The following is a 19540-nucleotide window of genomic DNA, read 5'->3' as shown; positions in this document are numbered from 1 at the left end:
ATAAGAATTCAGAATCTGCACTGAGTAATACATTTTATATGGAGCAAGTTCACAATTGTCTTAAATGTGCACTTCATTAACTTCAGTGCAGTCTGTCAACTGTTATTTGTACATCATATAGAAAGGAAGGACGTCTATATGTGATATGGAACAATGCATTATTACAACACACACACACACACACACACACACACACACACACACACACACACACACACACACACACACACACACGCACACACACACACACACACGCACACACACACACACACACACACACACACACACACACACACACACACACACACACACACACACACACACACTTTCCAAACATTTTGATGGTGCCAACTTCGATCATTCATCAGCAACGAAAGTTTTCTCCGCGGGAGGGGCGAGTTATTTTCCAACAAGGGGCAGAGCAGCCTGAATAGAATCAGGGTTTCTAAAAGAGGACTAAGTGCGCACAGGGACCTTCAAAAAGTTCACCTATCCGTGATTTAAAGATGCCACACAAGAAGAGAAGCCATGGTCATCATAAACACACAAAGGGGGTAGAAGAGGTAAGCGCCTCTTTTTGTTGCATTGGATGCATCTGCAGAAAATAGATCGCAGCTTCACTATAAAGATGCAGGAAAACTTTGCAGCTGTTTTCAGACGCGCTGTCATCCACTTTCATGTTTTAATCTGCTGCACATTGATCTTCATAACTCTGCACTGTGGATCAACGGGTTTGTGCAGATGGCAGAACAGCTTTTGATGGTCATGTTTGTAGTTTTGTAACTAGAGAGTAATCAAATCAAAGATTGGAAACCCCACCCAACCCCCCTCCACCACCAGCATGCAGTCTTTCTGAGAATAATCGCAGTATTTCTCCCCCTTCCTGTCTTTGAAAGTGTGTGTGTGTGTGTGTGTGTGTGTGTGTGTGTGTGTGTGTGTGTGTGTGTGTGTGTGTTTGTTTAGTGGTAGGAGTCTATGTTGTACCGGTCAGTGCTTGTTTAATTTTTGGTTATGCGCAGAAGAACCAGCTCATCCTGCTGGAAAACAATTAATTTGTGGTAATCTCGCCGAATGAGAGGATCGCAGCACAGATAGCTTTGTGTGATAATGATCGGGAGTGAGCTGGGAGTGGCACAACTGTTTTAAGAAGGCATGAGAAAGATCCTACGGTGAGGACAGGAGAAAGTGGCAGCGCAGGGTGAAGCTTTATCTCCACCTAGTGATTTTGTCTCTGGATCCCTCATGGCGTATGCAGCGTACTGGATGAGGCTTGTGAGTACCTCTGCTACGCACTTTATGAAATCTTGAGTGAATCTTGGCACCTGATTGATTGCATGAAAACCAGCACAACAGGTCAGAAAGTATCCCAGCTGCACTGAAAACTCCTTTTAATTTAGCATTGGCGGCACAAGATCTCCTTTGAATCAAGAAGCACTGTTGTAAGGGCTTTGCCCATATTCTGTCAGTCACAGTATTTATATGAGGGTGTGTTACTGTTTATACTGAGATAGGCTTCAACGTGATCACTTCTTTCGGCTGTGTAGTTAGTCCCAGTTATTCCTGAACTTAGAGATATCTAACTCCCTGCAGCCTAACCTCTGTTCCTGTTTCAACTCATTCAACACTATTGAAACCAAATATTTTCAAAGAGTAAAATGTATTTTCTAATGACAGTTAGTATTACTCTCACACACATGAAAATATTATAGAATAGACTTCTGTAGACTTCTTTTTTATTTTTTAGAAAAATATTCCTGTGAAACAACTTTTTAAACAATGAATTTACCACCTGAGACAATAGGTTGAAATCACTGCATCCTGTTCAGTTCCACTGAACTCATTGCCAAAGACTGATTTAGCCCTCAAAGCTTTCAGACTTATGAAAACAAACAGTGTGTGTGTGTGTGTGTGTGTGTGTGTGTGTGTGTGTGTGTGTGTGTGTGTGTGTGTGTGTGTGTGTGTGTGTGTGTGTGTGTGTGTGTGTAGCATGGCTTCCCCACTGAGGGGTCCTAGGGAGGCAAGTTACTGACTTCATCCCCTCTTGCTGTGTCATAGATGCTATAAAGCGAGTACTTTGTTTCCCAGGCAGGCTTAAACTTGCAGGATTGTTTTCATAAAAAATAGTTTACTGTGGCCTAAATGTGCCATGTGAGTTTTAGTTTTAACATCTTTCAGTTTGTATAGATGAAACTTGAAACAGGGTTTGACATATTTTGTAATTTCTACATGATAATGAACTAACTGTATGAATTAAAAAATGAGGCTACTGTGACTTACTGCCATTACCTGAGAGTTCCGCATTGTTCTTAAGTAAAAGTAAGTGCTGGATTGAGAAACAGGAAGGAAGCTCTGTTTGTGTTTTTGTCTCCCCCTGCTGATGGCAGTCACGCTTTGGAATATGTGAGCTTGTAATTGTTTATTCTTTAGAAAAGAGCTGCGTGTTTGTGTGTTTTTCCTGAAGCCAAAGACTCGCTTTCTTGTTAATTAGGTGTAATGGTGTCACTGTTGAAATTAAGAGCTCACACATAAGATGAACCTGCACAATCTCACGTGTTTTCCTTTAATAAATTCCTGAGCTCCCTAAAGTCATTGTCTGTGCTCTTAACAGATTGCACTGCATTAATTTCCCTTCATCTTCTCTAGGATTTAATCTTCATCTTCTTATTATCTGAATGCCATCATTATAAGATTATTTTAGAACTTTACAAATAGGAACACCTCTTACCCAACCCATGTCTAATTTCTGATGTCTTTTAAGTGTACAGTAATGCATGTGCAGACTTCTGTAGTTTGCATGAAGTTGGCAATCATGTACACGTGAAGCACTGCATATCTGTGAACATGGCCATACATATGTAGGTGAGCTGGTGTGTAAAGTGGTGTTGGGATTATATATGTCTGAAGCACTGAAGTAGAGAAACAGTAGTTGTGCCTGTATGGGTCTAAATATAAAGATGAGCTCCAGCTTAGTGAGGGAGTCCTGTTACATATGCACACATGTAATGTGTGTGGCACAGGCACACACAAATACATTCATGCCAACATCTAATATTGTGTATTGTGCTTCTATTCTAATAATGTATTTCAATTAACTTTATCCTCTCATCTCACACTTCTATTTTAAATAGTGAGCAGACCAAATCTTGTGCAGAGCTGATAATCTCAGGTGACAGGTGAACAAACTAATCTGCATTTCTAACACTACTGCATGCCACACAAGAAGCTCCAAGATGCTGTTGTTTGCGAAGGTGCTTCAGCTAGTTTTACAGGCTGGGTAAGTTGGCACTTCACATGGCAAAAGGTGTGTCTGGTCGACAGGGAGTGCACCATGATGTGGTTGACGTGGACAAGCCTGTGTGTGTGTATGTGTCTATTGCAACATGTGTGTTAACATACTGTAAGCTCATGTGTGCAATGTACTGTACCATATGGCTGTATTGTGCTGTACTTTTTCTTTTTTTCTAAACTTGTAAGGTGTGATAAAAGGATAAAAAGCAGACTTGTGGCTAATACAGTAACAGTGGAACCCAAAAGACAAAACTGAACAAAAATATACCGTACATTATTTATAGATTTTTAAATTTTTTTATCTCATTTTATTTAATTTTTCATTGAAAGATATCACAGAGAAAATAACTGTATCATCACAACCAATATTGGTATATATTTTTAATAGCCTTTTTATTACCCTGAATTCATAGTAATTATGTCCAACTCTAAAGACGTCCAACTGGGGTGTAGATGACTACTGTTTAGTTTCTGTGTTATATTTGCCCTTACTATGATGTTACACATTGCAATGACAGTCATTTATATTTGGCTTCCTTAAACCCTTGTAGAGTTTATTGCAAACTTCAAGCGGTGGCTTAAATCAGGTGCTGGACTTTTAGCTTTAGTGACCTTTCAACTTGCTGCATAAGGCATGGCATTTTTATTTATATAGCACCATTCAGACACAGGGCAATTCAAGGTGCTTTACAAGGGCATAGAAATACATTGAAATAAGACATTAAGAACTTATTATGATTGCATTTAAAATGCATTTAAAGTAAGAATACAAAAAGTAATTAAAATTGCAAAACCAAATAAATCGTTAAAGTTATGTATTTAATTTATCGGAAAGCTGCAGTAAACAATAATGTAATTAAATAATGTTTTAATCCCCAGATTTAAATGAACTAACAGCTTGTTCTACAGGTGGGAAGCATAGAAACCCAAAAACTGCTTCACCTTGCTTGGTTTAGAACCTGGAAACACCAAGTAAACCTGTCCTGGATGACCTGAGGGGTCTGTGTGATTCCTATCATGCCAGCAAATCAGAAATGTATTTGAGCCTGAGGCCATTTAGTGCTACATGGAGTACAAATAGCATTTTAAAGTCTAAGCTTTGACACACAGGAAACCAGTGCAGTAATTTAAAGACTGTCATGTCTATCTAGTTTAAACTCTTTAATAATACAAAACAGAACATTATGTGCATATCTTGCTGAGGTGTACTCCTTTAAACAAGGGCTGGTCGTAAGTGAAAGGCTCGGTTGATTACATACAAGCTCCATCACAATGACTCACTCTAAAATTGTATTGTATGCACATACTCCACCCAAGAATGACCCAACAGGAATACCCAAGTCAAAGGTGAGGTAAAGCCTCAGAGATATGAATGGAACTGCACTTTGCACTCTCATTGCTTTTAAATGGTATGAAAACAATCAGGGGGAAACATAATGTCTTTGACTGTATTTTTTTTTACACTGTTTGTGTGTTCTTAGGCACTGTATAGACAGTTCCAGTCTTTCTGCTTCTGTAGTTTGTAGAATAGGTTGTTCAAATAAAGTTTTTCTTGAATATTGAGGTAGGTGAAAGTTCAGAAAGCCAACACCTTTGCCGCAAGCTTCAACAAATCTATTAGTCATGACACTCCCAAACATTCTTAAACACATTTTTTGTTGTTTTTATGCACAAAGTCATGATTAAATTGCCTCCATTTGCCAGTCATCTGCTACTTGTTGACATTTTGACCGAATGACCAGATGATTAGAATCATTTCCTGCTATCATGCTCAAGAGGTTATCTCACTAGACTCCCAGCCTAGCCTCATCTTTCTTGGCAAATAGGTGATTGAGATGTAATATAAAACTGTAAAAATCTAGCCCCTCCCTAATTTACTATGATAATACAGTTCAATGGCAGATAGGCAGCCAGAATAGTTGCATAAGCTCTTGTTTATTGCACCGAGGTTATAACAAGTGTGTACATAAGCATGTTTGTCTCTATGCCTGTGTGTGCTCAAGGCCTGGAAATCGTCAAAAATCTGGGTGTGTTCATGTTGACAAGTTACTCAAGTATTGTCTCAGATAAAACTTAGTGGATTTTAGACACAGCACACTGGTGTATTTTTACACATGTGTGCCCAAGTGTGTGTGTGAAGCAGTATCCGTTTCCCTGACGTGTCCCCTTATCAGGTTGGTGTCACTCAATGGTCAGATCACTTCCCTTTATAGCTCAGAGAGTTACAGCCTGGCCTCTTGTGACTTAAACACATCTGAGCCATCCCCTGCCCCCTCTGCTAGCTGCGTCCACGCCCCCCGTTCTTCCTCCCTCCCTCCCTCCCTCCGCCCTTCCCCTCCCTCTCTCTCCCGTTCCCTCCCCTGCCTGTTGGAAACATGCTGCAAGCCAGCAGACTAGGCAGAGGCTGACAGACAAACACACACAGACTCTGAGGCACTCTCAGCCAAGATGGGTCAGATACTGAGCTGGATCCGAGGCCCTCGGGACACCCCGGCGCTTCAGGATGTGGCCGTGGAAGAGCAGGTGTGTGCAGATTTGTGTAGATGTGTGTGTGTGTGTGTGTGTGAGCCATGTTATGTGTTGAGACACTTATTCAAAGAATCCACGTGTGTTTTGTTTTGTTAACATAAGTCAGTCTGCAAATATAAAGCAACATGTGTTCGTAATGCTCTGCTTGCAGTTGTCGCTCTGTTAAGCTGGTTTGTACTGGATGAACTTTCAGGGGAAATATACATAAGGAGGAAAACTGTCTTGGCTGCAATCCAAGTCAGACCTCTCTCTCTCTCTCTCTCTCTCTCTCTCTCTCTCTCTCTCTCTCTCTCTCTCTCTCTCTCTCTCTCTCTCTCTCTCTCTCTCTCTCTCTCTCTCTCTCTCTCTCTCTCTCTCTCTCTGTGTGTGTGTGCGCTGGAATGTGAGGCTCCTGGTCAGCCTCAGTGACTTCAGTGTGTGTTTGTAGTGAGATATTAAAAACCAAGGCTGAAACAAGGCCTGCGTTGTTTGCTACCAGTTGCTACAAGCAACCAACTAGAGGAAAAAAGTCTCTGTTTGTGATGTTTGGAAAGAGATAGGTGGGTGTGTTTTTTTATGTAGAGTGTGGTAAGCATATGCTTACTTTATTTCCATCGAAAAAAAGCATTGAAAGTTTAGCTTTTCTTTTCAGCACAGGCTTCTAAGTGTGTTTCTGTCTCGCCCAAATAGCATTCTCCTGTGATAATGTGATGTAATGTGATGTGCAGCGACAGAGCAATCTGAAAGGGTGTGTAGCTGGAATAAGCTTAAGTATTATTTTCTTTTAATTTACACAGCTCAAAATTGTGTGTAGATCAGGTCCTGTAGCTTCAGTGCAATCTCGTTTCGTGAGATTTTGTCTGGTAGAGAATGTGACTGCGTGGTGATCTGTGAGAGGTCTACTTTGTTATCAGGGTTGTGTTAGTTTGCTCTGAGTCATTTTATGTGTGTAAGGTTAAATAGCAAATGTATGCACATAGACAGATAGCCTTCAGATTTTGTAATGGGAGGTTTTGTGCTGAAGTTTGGGCCAAAAATTCCAAGCTCAGCGCAGTGGTTTACCTCCCCCACAACTTCCAGTCATCAGGCATTAGACCATTAGAGTGACAGGAAATAGCCACTGGGAAAACATATCTTTAAGAAACTGCAAAATCATCAGAGCAAAGCCTAAGAATGACAGGAAGATAATAGTAAAACACTTACACAAATGTCTAGTACACTTCCCCACTGTCAAACAATCATTATAAAATGAGTACATGTTGTAAAGTCTTGACATTTATTACTACTTACGTGCTGTGATACAATTGTCAGGTAAATAAAAATGTTGATTCCCAATTGATTTCTAACCAATATTCTGCATTGCAGCATTATTTTATAAGATAATTGTATATTTAGTTTGTAAGCAGAGTAACTAGTAACTATAGCTGTAAAATAAATGCAGCGGTGTTAAAAAGTACAATATTTGTCTCTGAAACTTTATTAATGTCAAAAACAACCAAAAAAAGAAAAGAAAAAAGAGCAGCAATCATTCATTTCATTTTCATTTGAACGAATGGCTGTCTGATGTCAGGTATGTTTATATCTCCACTGTCAGGAAATGACAAATCAAAACTTGTGTTTCCCTCTATTATCGTTTGTGGTTCATATCACCATAGAACCAACTGGGTCACATGCAGTTTACTGATATTGTGTCACAAGGTATCTGGATACTGAACGTCATAAAAAGTCATAAACCTTTCACTGCTATTTGAAGTCACACACAGTATGTGTAAAGTTTCTGAATGTGAGCAAAAACAAACTTACAAATAAAATGTTTTGGATTGACTAAAGGCAGGAGGGAATCAGCTGTATTGATGAACACAGTAATAAACCCTCAGGCTGTGTGTGTGTTTGTGCCAGATAGAGAGGGACAGCACACTGTGTACATGTGAGCATAAATATAGTCATATTTATTGAGAAATATCGTAGGCAGCAGAACACTGTCCTTCTATTTCCTGTTACTGTACATGTGTATTTGAATGCCTGTGCTTATCCCATTGGCAGGCAGTTTGTTATTATCGCACTTATCGGGATTTGTGCTGTCAGATTTCTTCACTGTCAGTTTGGTTCAAGCCTGACTGCTGATGCAAATGTTGCTCACAAGCTTTTGTTACATCGGTTTTATAAAATCAACTCTGGGAGAGTCTCCAGACCTCTGGGCTCACCTGAGAATGTGGTTGTTGTTCAGCACAAACTCTTGCGCTGTTGCTCTCCACCTGTTTACATCTGCCATACTTGAGGAAAAGCAGCCACATGATGTTTGTCAAGTAAGGAAGTAATGAAGACTACCCTGCTGTCCCACACTTACTGGAAATTGCAATGTGATATAATGATTGAGATTCCTGGTGTTAGACTTCACATCAACAATTCAAAGTAGCAACCTAAAATTGGTGATGACACGCAAGCAACCTTGTGATTATTATGAGGTAATTTTCCAAATTGCTGGTGAGTTACTATTTACTGATGGTATTGTGGCTCTTGTACTTCATAGATTTATTCAGTCCTATGGTTAGGCAATATATCGATATTCTATTGATATCATCATCATCATCACCAGATTGTTCTAGCTGTTCCATTATTTGTCTTTACCCACTCAGTCATTACATCCACATTACTGATGATTTTCAAAAAACCTCATGGTGTAAATATTCTATGAAAGCACCAATAGTAATCCCTACAATATTGTTGTAATATAGATATTAAGGTATTTGATATTTGATTTTATCCATAACACCCAGCCCTATTCTGCCCTATCCTGTAACATACAGCAAACAGTTTGAGGCTTATTACTCTGTCAGGCAGATGTAAGACAGGTGTAAGCTAACATATACTGACAGTAGAAAGGTAAGTAAAAATTTCTAGAGCACATGGCGTGGGGTGGAGCGTGGGTCAACAAACCAGGGGGAAGTGCTGTGCTAAATTTAGAGATGGTACATGGCCATGCAGCAGAGCAAAGGACATCTATGGTTGACTTTAAGTTAGGGGGACATGGATGCACAAGAGGGAACGAGGGAGTCTCGACTTGTATTTGTACCTAAACACAGATATAAAACACTTGTTAGAGATATTTGTAGAATTTGGTGTCACAATGATTAAAAAGTAATCAAAAGTTAGCTGCCAAATAGCATACATTTTAATGAATGGAGCTGTCAACATTTCTTGTTATCATGGCCGTGTGTGTTATCTGGGTTTGGTTGGATTTTAGGTTGTGAATACACACAGTGTTGTTCACCAGCCAACTCTCATGTGTCACATTCTCCAAGCATCTCATAAGCACTTGAATGCACCAAAAGGCAACAGTGGTTCAGTTTCCCTGTAAGCCTGGACCTTTAAACTGCATTAGCATGAAATGACACAGTACCTCTGTGAAATAAACTGCACATAAAATGTTTAATATAAGAAAATCTGTAGCCCAAGCCAGTATCAAGATTCAGCTTTACAACTTTCAGTACTGTCATGAGTAAACCAACAGCTGCCAAGGTACACACAAGAATAACTACTGTTTGCTCTAAATATGCTTTTAGAGCCCAAAACCCACAAAATGCACATTTAAATAAATGTATGCTTTAGGAATTGACTCACATCTAAATGTATAAGTGCATGAGACAGTCAAAGAGGAGACTGAGTAGTCTATTGCTCAAATGTTTTTGATCAGAATGAAATCTTGTTAATTGTGAATTTAACACTAACAGAGGATAAACCCATGGAAAGACATTCTTGAGTAAGTTGAAAAATGATCTTGGTTCATCTTGACCGGTGATGTCTGTGGCAGGTTTTCCTGTTTTTCTGCACAGTCAGCTATCTGTTTGTGTAACAGGTTCGTACTGATTACACAAACTCCTTCTGTGTGTGTGGAGACTTGATTCACACACTCCAAAATTTCAGAAAACCTCCAGATGTTTTTGGCAAAACTAACATCTGCACCCATCAGGTCAGCCCTCATGCATGTTGTTCATGTTAAAATAGTTTTCACTATAATTACTCATCCACAGGCAAGTTAAAGAAACACAACACCATAAAGCCTCCCCCTTTTGAGTTTGCCTGTGAACTCCTAGAGACAGAATCAAAAATTCAGATAAAAACCTCCCATCCTCAGCTTCAGAGTTGTAATTGGTTGTTTTCCCTCTGGATGGGTGTGTCCATAGTCTGTTTTAGCTTATTAGCGCTCAACACAGTTAAGCATTACAAGGGGTTACCAAGTAAGGCATTTGGGTCCAGTGTAAGCATGCATGTTTTTTTCCCAGAAACATTCATTCTCTTTCACACAGACAAAAAAAATAAATCAGACTCTCTGAAGCAGACTGCAGCTCTGTTGTGTTTTCTGGAGTCATTTGGGGCAAAGCTGTTAAAGAAAATTTACTCTGACAGGTCCTAAAATGGACGCAAATATTTCTACCAGGGAGACACCAGGGCAAGGACTGTGCAAGTCAAAGAGATCAGGGGTCTGCCTACTTGTCCTTTTAAAGATATTTTTAGAGAAATACGACACAGTCAGAATGGTTCATACAAAAGATAGACCATTGACTACTGACATGCCACTTTTTAAAAAAACATCATCATTCCTGACTTCTGTGTATATTTATTCAAAGCGATAATCTTCAACATCTCCAGAACAAGCTGATGATTAAAAGACACACTTTTAATCATCCACTTGTTTTGGAGATGTTGAAGCAAGTCTATTCATGTTTGTGCCAGAGACACTTCCAAGAAAACTTCCCATGCTTTCAAAACCACACAAACAATCTCTTGCCAATGTCCTGAAGAGAAAAAGGACAGAAAATAACACTGCAATCAATCAATCAATCAATCAATCAGACTATTAAATAAGAGCACTCCGTAAAAAACAGTGACAGAAGAAACGCTACCATAAATCTGTCTCTGCAGACTTTCAATGCAATAACAACAACAACTGAAACTTTTTGTCCTTTAGTTGCTGTTGTATTTTACTGACTATGTTATCTGTGCGGAGACAAAACAACAGTGACACACATTTATGCCAGCATTGTTTTCATGCAGCATAAAACAACAGTCTGATACATAAGTTGACAGACACAGAAGGCCTACATAGCACAATCCTCCATTCATTTTCACCAAAGTGCTATGAGTATTAATGGACACAAGGGGGAGCTGCTCTCTGATACCTCCTTTTTTTTTAAGCATGTTTGGTCAGTAAACATGTTTGGTGGTGTGTGGAGTGGTTTATTTGTGAAGTAGTGGAAGGTTTCTGGATTAACTGTATCAGACATTGCACCATCCGTGCTGTGAAAGTCGTGTGTGTGTGTGTGTGTGTGTGTGTGTGTGCTGAGGGGGGAAAGTATGCACTGTTTTGTTATTGTTACATTCTTACATAACATCTGGCTGGTGTCCAAAAGTTGTGTTTCCTGTCTGTTGCCCCCAGTTCAGGGACTACTTATATGTGCTTTGATGATCAGTGAAGGCCAGAGAGAACATGACTGAACTTGTGTTGATGACAGCACTGTTCCATCCAAAAAACATCTCTGCCTTTTTTAAACATGTGCCACTTTTTCATCCTTTCTTCTCTCTCTCTCTCTTTCTCTCTCTCTCTCTCTCTCCCCCTCTCTCTCTCTCTCTCTCTCTCTCTCTCTCTCTCTCTCTCTCTCTCTCTCTCTCTCTCTCTCTCTGGGTGTGGTTTTGACTACATGTGATGTGATCCCCACTCCCTCTCTTCTTCCCCCCCCCCCAACCACACACACACTCTCTCTCTCCTGTTGTGTGAGTGGCTCTGCAGTTCAGATTCCTAAGCAGTGAGTCTGTCAGACACACCCAGACTCGGCCAAACGTTTCTGCTGTGAATCCACTTCTGCCTTGTAATCACCACTGCTTCTCCCTTCAACTTTCCCTACACAGTAACCCATCCTGCAAAGATATTGATGTAGGCCATCATGTCTGTTATCAAACTGCAACATCCCTCCTCAGCAAAAACCCGCCCACAGGCCTTGCCCCAGCCCAAAGTTTCCCCCGAGCTGACTTATGTATTTCTCTTGGCAGCCAGTGAGGAGTGGGTGGGTCTTGTGCCTCTGACTGTCCAATCTGACTGAGCCTGCTCTGCTGGCTTGTGGCTGAGGAGGAGGTGCCTGAGCAGCACAGGCTTGTTGTGCAGCTTCCTAGAGGTGGAGCTTCATGGTTTTCTGCCGCTGGGTGTGTGTCTATACAGTATGAGTGTTTACATGTGTGTGCGTTTGTGTATATGTGCATGCGTGCTTGAGTGTAGACTGAAGTGTTTCCTCAGCGGGGATCTAAGGTTAACCAGCTTCAAGAGAGCATCTTTGGTTGTATAGACAACATATATAAAGGATATACACTTACAATCAAGCTTATGGTATGTATCTGACCTGTATTTCTCTTCATGCTCACTCTTTGTAAATGTCTGTGTCGGGCTTCCTGTCTGATTGTTACCTGTCAAATCACTCCGATGGCTTTGAGAACAGTTGTTACAGTCAGGGGTTTGTTCAGATTATCTTTCATGTGTCAGCATTTTAACAGCAGTGCTCCATGATGTGGCGTTTCGATCAAGTTTTCTTCCATTTTACGTGTCAAGTTTTGGAAAGTTGGCAAAGGGCTAGAAATGACTGTGTTACTCCGACCTGACCCCGAGAGCTGTTGCCATGGAAACAGTGAAAGAGGATCCAACAAAACAATAAACAATCAACTGTGTATTTATACTCTTGCACCCGGTTCTATTAATATGCTGCATATGTCTTCAGGGTTTGACAATTACTTTTAATGTTGATTAACTGTTGTTTTTAAACTAGTTTTTCTGTAAGTCAGGCTCTGTTGCTTATTGTTGATTTAAAAAAAAAAAAAAAAAAAAAAAAAAAAGTGTATGTGTCATGATGCGCCTGATAGAACATAGCACAAAAACACAGATATAACGGTTGAGTGCTTCTTCTTTTCATGTGTGACTGAGAGTCAATTTACATTGCAGTACTATGGATCCATAGTTGCATCTTTCTAACCTACAAGCTTAGTTTGGTTTGAGGGCTGATTGAATTGAACAGAGCAGTCAGAAATAACTCCTGTTGTGAGGTCAGTGTGATAAACTAAAATATGAAACCAGCACAGTATTGTTTAAGTGCCAATGTTTTTCTCTCTCTCAGCTGCCTTTAAACAGACAATGAAGTATATTGATAGCACTGTGACTGTCCATATTATCATATTTCACAGTAGATTTGACTTATGACCCCACTCTTAGTGAGTTTACTCGGCTGTCTATTTGCTCTTGAAATCTTATCAGCAATAATGTTGATATTTATTTCACCTCTGACCTGACACAGCAGTAAGATAACTTATGCTGCATAATCTCACCTTGTAACACTGACTGCTGCTTTCGTCATTTCCACCGCTGAGTTAAGGTTGTCCACTTTATCACCACTGACTATTTAGACAAGTTGCCAGTGCTATTTTAATGTTGTGGCTTTAGCTAGATGAGGGGCTGTTTCTAACCGTATTGTGCATGTCTGTGTCTTGCTGGGTGGGGCCCAGGATTAGTCATCAGTTTTCAGGACAGGCCTAAAGCTACTGCTGCTTTTGGGTAATGCCTGAGAAATACTGCATTGTCATCAAGCTATTGGTTCATATCATGTATTGGCTATCTCAGAGTGCATTCTGGTCAGACATGTAACATATGTGCAGGCATCACAACTATCTAAAACAGGACAAGGACTTGAGCTGTGCATCTCTAAGAGTAAGAATGTGTCATAATTTCTGTCTGATGATTTGTCACATTGAAAGAATGACATTTTGAAATGGATTCAAATGGTGCAATATCAGCATTATCCACATTACCTCATTGCACTGTCATTGGTTTTCAAGACCATGTGATAGAAACACTTCAGCACCAAAATCATGTGTCTATTTTGGCTTCACTCACTTGGGCTTCAGCCAGTCGTGGGCTCAGGTGTCCCAGAATGATCGTGATGTCGGTCAGTGTTGTGATGTCAGCTGCATCAGTAAGTGTTGACCTCACTGGTTACTGCTAAAGAAATTAAAGCTCTCTGCCTCCTTCTCTGTGCGTGTACAGTGTGCGTGTGCAGGTTACTTATTTATCAGCTAAAATATACACTGATATATTTGTCATATGCTAATTTCAAGCAATATATCTGCCCAGGCAGTTTATTTTATGGCAGTTATAAGAGCTAGACCAATAAACTGCCCAGGCAGATATATTGGTCTAACTCTAGTTATACCTGTTATGGCATTGTTTGAGATGATGACAGACGACTGTATGTGTTCGTGGTTATTTGTAGTGTTGTTCAGTGTATGTCTGCACTGACTGATCTCTGTCTGTCCGTCAGCTGTGAACGTCTGTTAACAGCCTTCATATTTCCCCTATGAAACAGATATATGGCAACTGTCGACCCCTTCCCCTCCCCAGACAAAATTTCTACCAGGTACAGCTGCGTGAAATTTCTACCATCTGCACCACTTACATTTTGTCTGTGTTCATGGGCTGGACAAAATAACTGGAACACTTCACAATATAATCGAATAGATGAATTAACATCAGAAAATGCAGCCTCAAAAATAACTCTAATGTTAAAAAACACCTCTTTAACAGCCTTAACCACAATATAAATACCAAGGTAGCAACTGCTGCATTGTAAGGTGTTCCAGGTACTTTTCCTACCCCATATGTGGCCGTTGATGGCTGCATGAGAAAAGCCTGGTAAAAATCCTGTATTATGTTTAGCTTTTGTTCCTTTTTGTGGTTTTCACACTTTCTCTCTTTGGTTTTTGTGAAAAGCTGAAACATGACTCAGGGATTTTCTGGTCAGTCAGTATATTTTACAGCAAAATATGAGCCTTTCTTCATTTAAACAATAGCATAACATTTATTTTAATACAATTTAACAACATTACATTTTGATAACTTTTTTAGATACTGATCTAAATGTGTTTGTATCCATGTATTGAAAGTTGGCATTGCATGTGTGTCTGGTCAGATTAGTAGTGTTTTTTACTTCTTCTGTGATCAGATAGTTCCTGATTTAAATACATGTTATACTAATATCAGACTGCATTTCATTTAGGCAAAGTTCTTATGTGGCTATATACTAATATTTGTGGATTATGATGTATTTTCCACTGATAAATGAATATTTCAGTGTTTTTTCTAAAATTCAGTTGTCATACACCTAAAGGTTCCCATCCCACTTAGGCTCACATCACTACTAACATAGTGATGCTCTTTCTTTGCTCATGAGACCTGTAGTTGCTGAGTTGTAGTTCATATTTTACTGTGTAGCACAGTGGACACCATTTATCTTAGCATATTGGTAGAAAACTCTGGTATCATGTTTCAGCTTTATAGGAAAAGCAAAAACTGTAAAAAAAAAAACAAAAAAAACAAAAATGCAACAGAACAGAAGCTGTCCTAAACTCTCCTTGGGGGTCACCTGCACCAAAAATATAAGAATTAATCTTGCTTAATGGTGCTTTGGACAAAGGTGGTGACCATAATAGCATGACATGTGAGGATTATGCTTTTTAAAATCAGCAGGAATGTGTCCTGTTTGTGTGTGTCTGTGGGTTGACAGCCTGTTATCTATAAGCACAGAGAAGCCTGCTTGACAGGAGGTGTGAGGAATGCAGGAATGCTGCCGTCAGGAGTCTCAGCAGAGAGACAGCTTGCAAAGAGTTTGGGTAGGTCTCAGGTGAGCGCAGAGAGTTCAGTTCAGCCCGGTGAAAACATCATAATAAACATTTGCTTTAACTTTAGATGTTCAACTGAGACTCAGGGACTACGAGCAGATAATTAGTACTGAACTTAAACTGAATTATATGGACAGCAATTTGTGTCTACAGTGATTGTTTTGTGCTTTCTAAGGTACAGTATAACGTCTTTGCTTAATTGGCAACTGCATTGATAATCAATGCAAAATACAGACGGAGAACAATCCCCCAGGTTTTGTTGTTAAATCTGGGTGGAGTTAAAAAAAACCTGCATTGCAGAACCAGTCCAAAGTGATCTGGATGGCCATTATTTTGGAGCAGTGACAAGCAGTTCACTGCAGAAGAGAATGGGGGGTGAGGGTCATTTCCAATAGCATGTCTCCTTGACAAAATATAAGGAGCGTAGGTTTGTTAGCAGCTGTTCTCATCATTGTTCAAGCAACTATTATACATTTAAAAATCCCCAGACTTTAATAGGTGGAGATTGTCTGGTTTGTGACTGTTCTTTGCCACTGGCTGAGTCAGGGAAGGGGGTCAGGGAGGAGGAACCATCCCCTCGGTGCCCCTGAGGCAGAAAAATACTGTGAAAGTTCCCTCTAAGGTGCCAGAATAGAGCAAACATGATAAAATGCCTAAAGTGGCAGCACAAAGGTGGAAATATACCAAAGCTGTGTTTGTTGTGGGTAAATCAGGATGAAATGCCCTTCAGAGTTCCTCTATATGTGGCACTGTGGAATAATGTGCCCTCTTGAGTGCCCTTTCGGATGAAACAAATGTGATAGTGCCCTGTATAGTAGCCCCACAAGATGTAATGCAGGGCCCTATGAGTTGCTGTTGTAATGGGACAAGCTCGAGGGTCTGTATGGGTGCTGGGCTCATGTAAGTGCAGATGGGTGCTTTTTCAAAGAAGAAGAAACACTGGGAAGTGGCCTTGTAGTGAAGAACATGAGATACTTTGCCCTATAAGATGCCCTTACGATGGCTTTCTGCAATTAAAACAATAGTTTGGATTCAATTTCATTAAGGATACATTACTAATATACTGTATGTAGCCTGTATTTTCTGTGCAGGTCTGTCAAAATCTCTACAACATGCTAAACAATACACTAGATGGGTAGTAGCTAGCTAATTAGATTCATACTTAACCATCCTTATACTAAGTATTTGGTACAAACTGGAAATCAAGCTTGTGGTGTAATACAATCTTTAAGGAAATAGTTAGACTATTCTTTATTCAATTTGTAAGCCTTTAGTTTGGATTCATTTGCACTTGTAGAGAGGGAGATTAGCATTGAGTTACCTTGACAGAATGCCAAGAAAAGACAAACCTAAAATATGATAAAGCGATTAGCAAAATGCAGCCAGAGGCAGCAAGAGACACGATGAGAGAGATAAAGGTGCATTTTCTCACCTTAGATGTATGGGTATGGTATGTTAAAAAGTTTAAAAATATGTCCGGTCCTGAAATCTTTAAGATAACCTTTTGAGTAGCCCTGTTAACAGACAAAACTCCTCAAAATAAATGCTATATTGCCAGTGAAAACTCAATCAGTCGACAGATCATTCTGAAAGTGACCCAGTTTAGAAACAGGTGTGGAGAAAGAAGGCTCTCAGATCTTCTGCTGTTATCCATTGAGATGGACATCACAACTGACCCTTTACAAACTCATGGCCAAAAGATTCCTCCTCTGATTTCACCAAACTTGCTTGCCTGACAAAATGTTCAAAGCAGCTAATTCTCAAAATGTTAATAGTTCCATGTTTTTACTACAGATGGGTTTGAGAAACATTTAAACCTTTGTTCATTCCCTCTATTTTATTACAGAGATGTATGCAAAATATATATTTTTTAAAGCAAATCTTTTCTCAGTGCAGAAGTGTGGTTTTCATTATATTCTCAGTCACCCTGTAAAAGGTTCATCTTAATTGGGGATGTAGCCTTTTTACCATCATTGTTCTCTGATGGGGGCCCATTGAATGCGTCAGGTGCCCTTTATATTATTTCATCCCTGCCCCAAGACAGCCTAAGTCTGCTACTGTTCTTTGTCCTAAATGATAGTTAACTCAATATGTTGAACTAAACAATATAGTTTAATATGCCACCTCACCTCTTATTTCAAAATACACAACAAAGACAATACATTTTTGCTTCAATTGTTGGCATATTTATGTAGCATTGATCATTTTCATGATCATCCGATACATACAATACACTGATGTACTGAGCGGTATAACCCCCTCCCTTTATGGTATACAGTATATTGTTTCCCTTAATTGACAGTGAATGAAATAAGCAGCTTGTGTTTGCATGTTGGAGAGGTATCTGTCTTTCTTAACTGGAACTTGTCACACACTTAAAGACAAAGAGAGCAGGTGGTGGACTTGTGCAATGGTTTTGATGTCAGACTGAGCTTTGAGGGGAGATTTGTCTTTGTGCATGATGAAACATGGTTTCAAAATGCACGCGGTTGTTCAATTATGCAGTAAAAAAAAAAGGATGTTTTATCACCTTACTATGAATGTCTTTCCATTTTTATGCAATTGATGTAGCCAGGCTGACTGTAGCACTGTGCTATATGCATGCATGTATGTAGCTGTGTATAAGGACATACTTGACACCTTGACCTCCTAGTAGAAGAGCAACTTGTTGAGTATGTATGGGGTTTCAAAGGGTAAAAATCTGTGTCACATTAGCAGGCTAGCACATTCCCATAGGTCTTATGCTCCGAGGCTTTTGGTCGAACACTTTCTTTGTTGACTGTGCTCATATGACTAAAAAGCAAGTGAGTCACCAAATCCTGTTGGCCAACTTCCTTTGATTTCAACTAGCACTTTAAAATACAGGAGGACTTGGTCTCAGAGAAACTGTTGGTTTGCCATGATGTGCAAGCAGTGGTGGAAGAAATATTCATATCCTTTACTTAAGTAAATGTACCAATATATCAATGTAAAAATACTCCAGTACAAGTAAAAGTCCTGTATGTGAATTATATTTAAGTAAAAGTACATAAGTATTATAAGCCTGATGTAGTTAAAGTATTGCAGTAAAAGTTGTGTTTTATTATATATGACATCATTAGATCATTAATACAGAAGCATCAATGTATAAGCAGCATGTTACTGTTGTAGCTGGAGGTGGAGCTAGTTTCAACTACTTTATATAGCGTTAGCTAGTTTAGTCCAGTGTTTCCCAACCTAGGGGCCAGGGCACTCCAAAGGGTCACCAGATTAATCTGAGGGGTCATTAGAGGAAAGAAGAAAAAAACAAAGTTCTGATACACAACTCTGTTTTCAGTTTTTCAACTTTTTCTTTAATCTTTGATTTTTGCTGAAATGTTGGATCATTTGAACATGTATTGAAATAAAACCACATGAGAAGTTTAGAGAGAAAAATCACTATTTGGTGGAGCTGTTAACAACTCATAGACATCTGAAAAGTGACCCTGACTACACACTGCTTTTATAAGACATCAAAAGCCAAAAAGGTTGGAAACCACTGGTTACATCTTTAATAATGTGTTGTATTTTAAAAGCTTGTTATATTATCCATTGTGTCAAATCTACATCTGAATATATACAGTATGTTTATATATATATAGAGAGAGAGAACAGTAATGATGACATTGATTTGGTCACTGGGATGTTGTTTGTTTACATTATGAATCAGGAAGCCAAACTGCAGTCACCACAATCCCTTCAAATTTATCATGTTAGTGTTTTTATCAGACTTCTGGACTAGTTCAGTAGAGACTGAATTGTGTCCACAGTAACTTTCATGCATCATAAACTGTAATTGAAACTGGTCAGATTCTTTGTTGTTGTTTTTTTATTCTTTGATCAGGTATTGTTCTTTAGGTATTGAAAGTGAAATTCAGGTATATTAACACCAGTATAATATATATTTTTTTCTTTTTCTTTTTTTTAACCTTGTTTTCACTATGGTGCCTAACATATTTAAAAATAAAGTTATACGAGACACACCCAAGCCTAGTTTGGTAATTTAGTGTTCCAA

General features: G+C 39.3%; 1 protein-coding gene across 18 annotated transcripts in view; it reads left to right on the top strand.

Moving 5' to 3' along the window:
• Positions 1-475: 475 nt before the first annotated feature.
• The window catches only part of cast (calpastatin), a 38976-nt gene continuing 19911 nt past the window's right edge, over positions 476-19540 (top strand). For 13 of the 18 annotated variants that reach the window (XM_062443091.1, XM_062443055.1, XM_062443048.1 and 10 more), the window contains exon 1: positions 5670-5811. In XM_062443091.1, the coding sequence (XP_062299075.1) occupies positions 5737-5811 (75 nt within the window). In that variant the 5' untranslated portion in view covers positions 5670-5736. Of the gene's footprint in view, positions 564-5669; positions 5812-11933; positions 12176-19540 lie in introns of those variants that run through there. The other 5 variants (XM_062443064.1, XM_062442955.1, XM_062443083.1 and 2 more) reach the window with 3 other exon arrangements.

Source organism: Scomber scombrus, chromosome 3 (assembly GCF_963691925.1).
Source record: "Scomber scombrus chromosome 3, fScoSco1.1, whole genome shotgun sequence".
Taxonomy (NCBI): Eukaryota; Metazoa; Chordata; class Actinopteri; order Scombriformes; family Scombridae; genus Scomber; species Scomber scombrus.
This window is presented reverse-complemented; position numbering and strand designations above follow the sequence as displayed.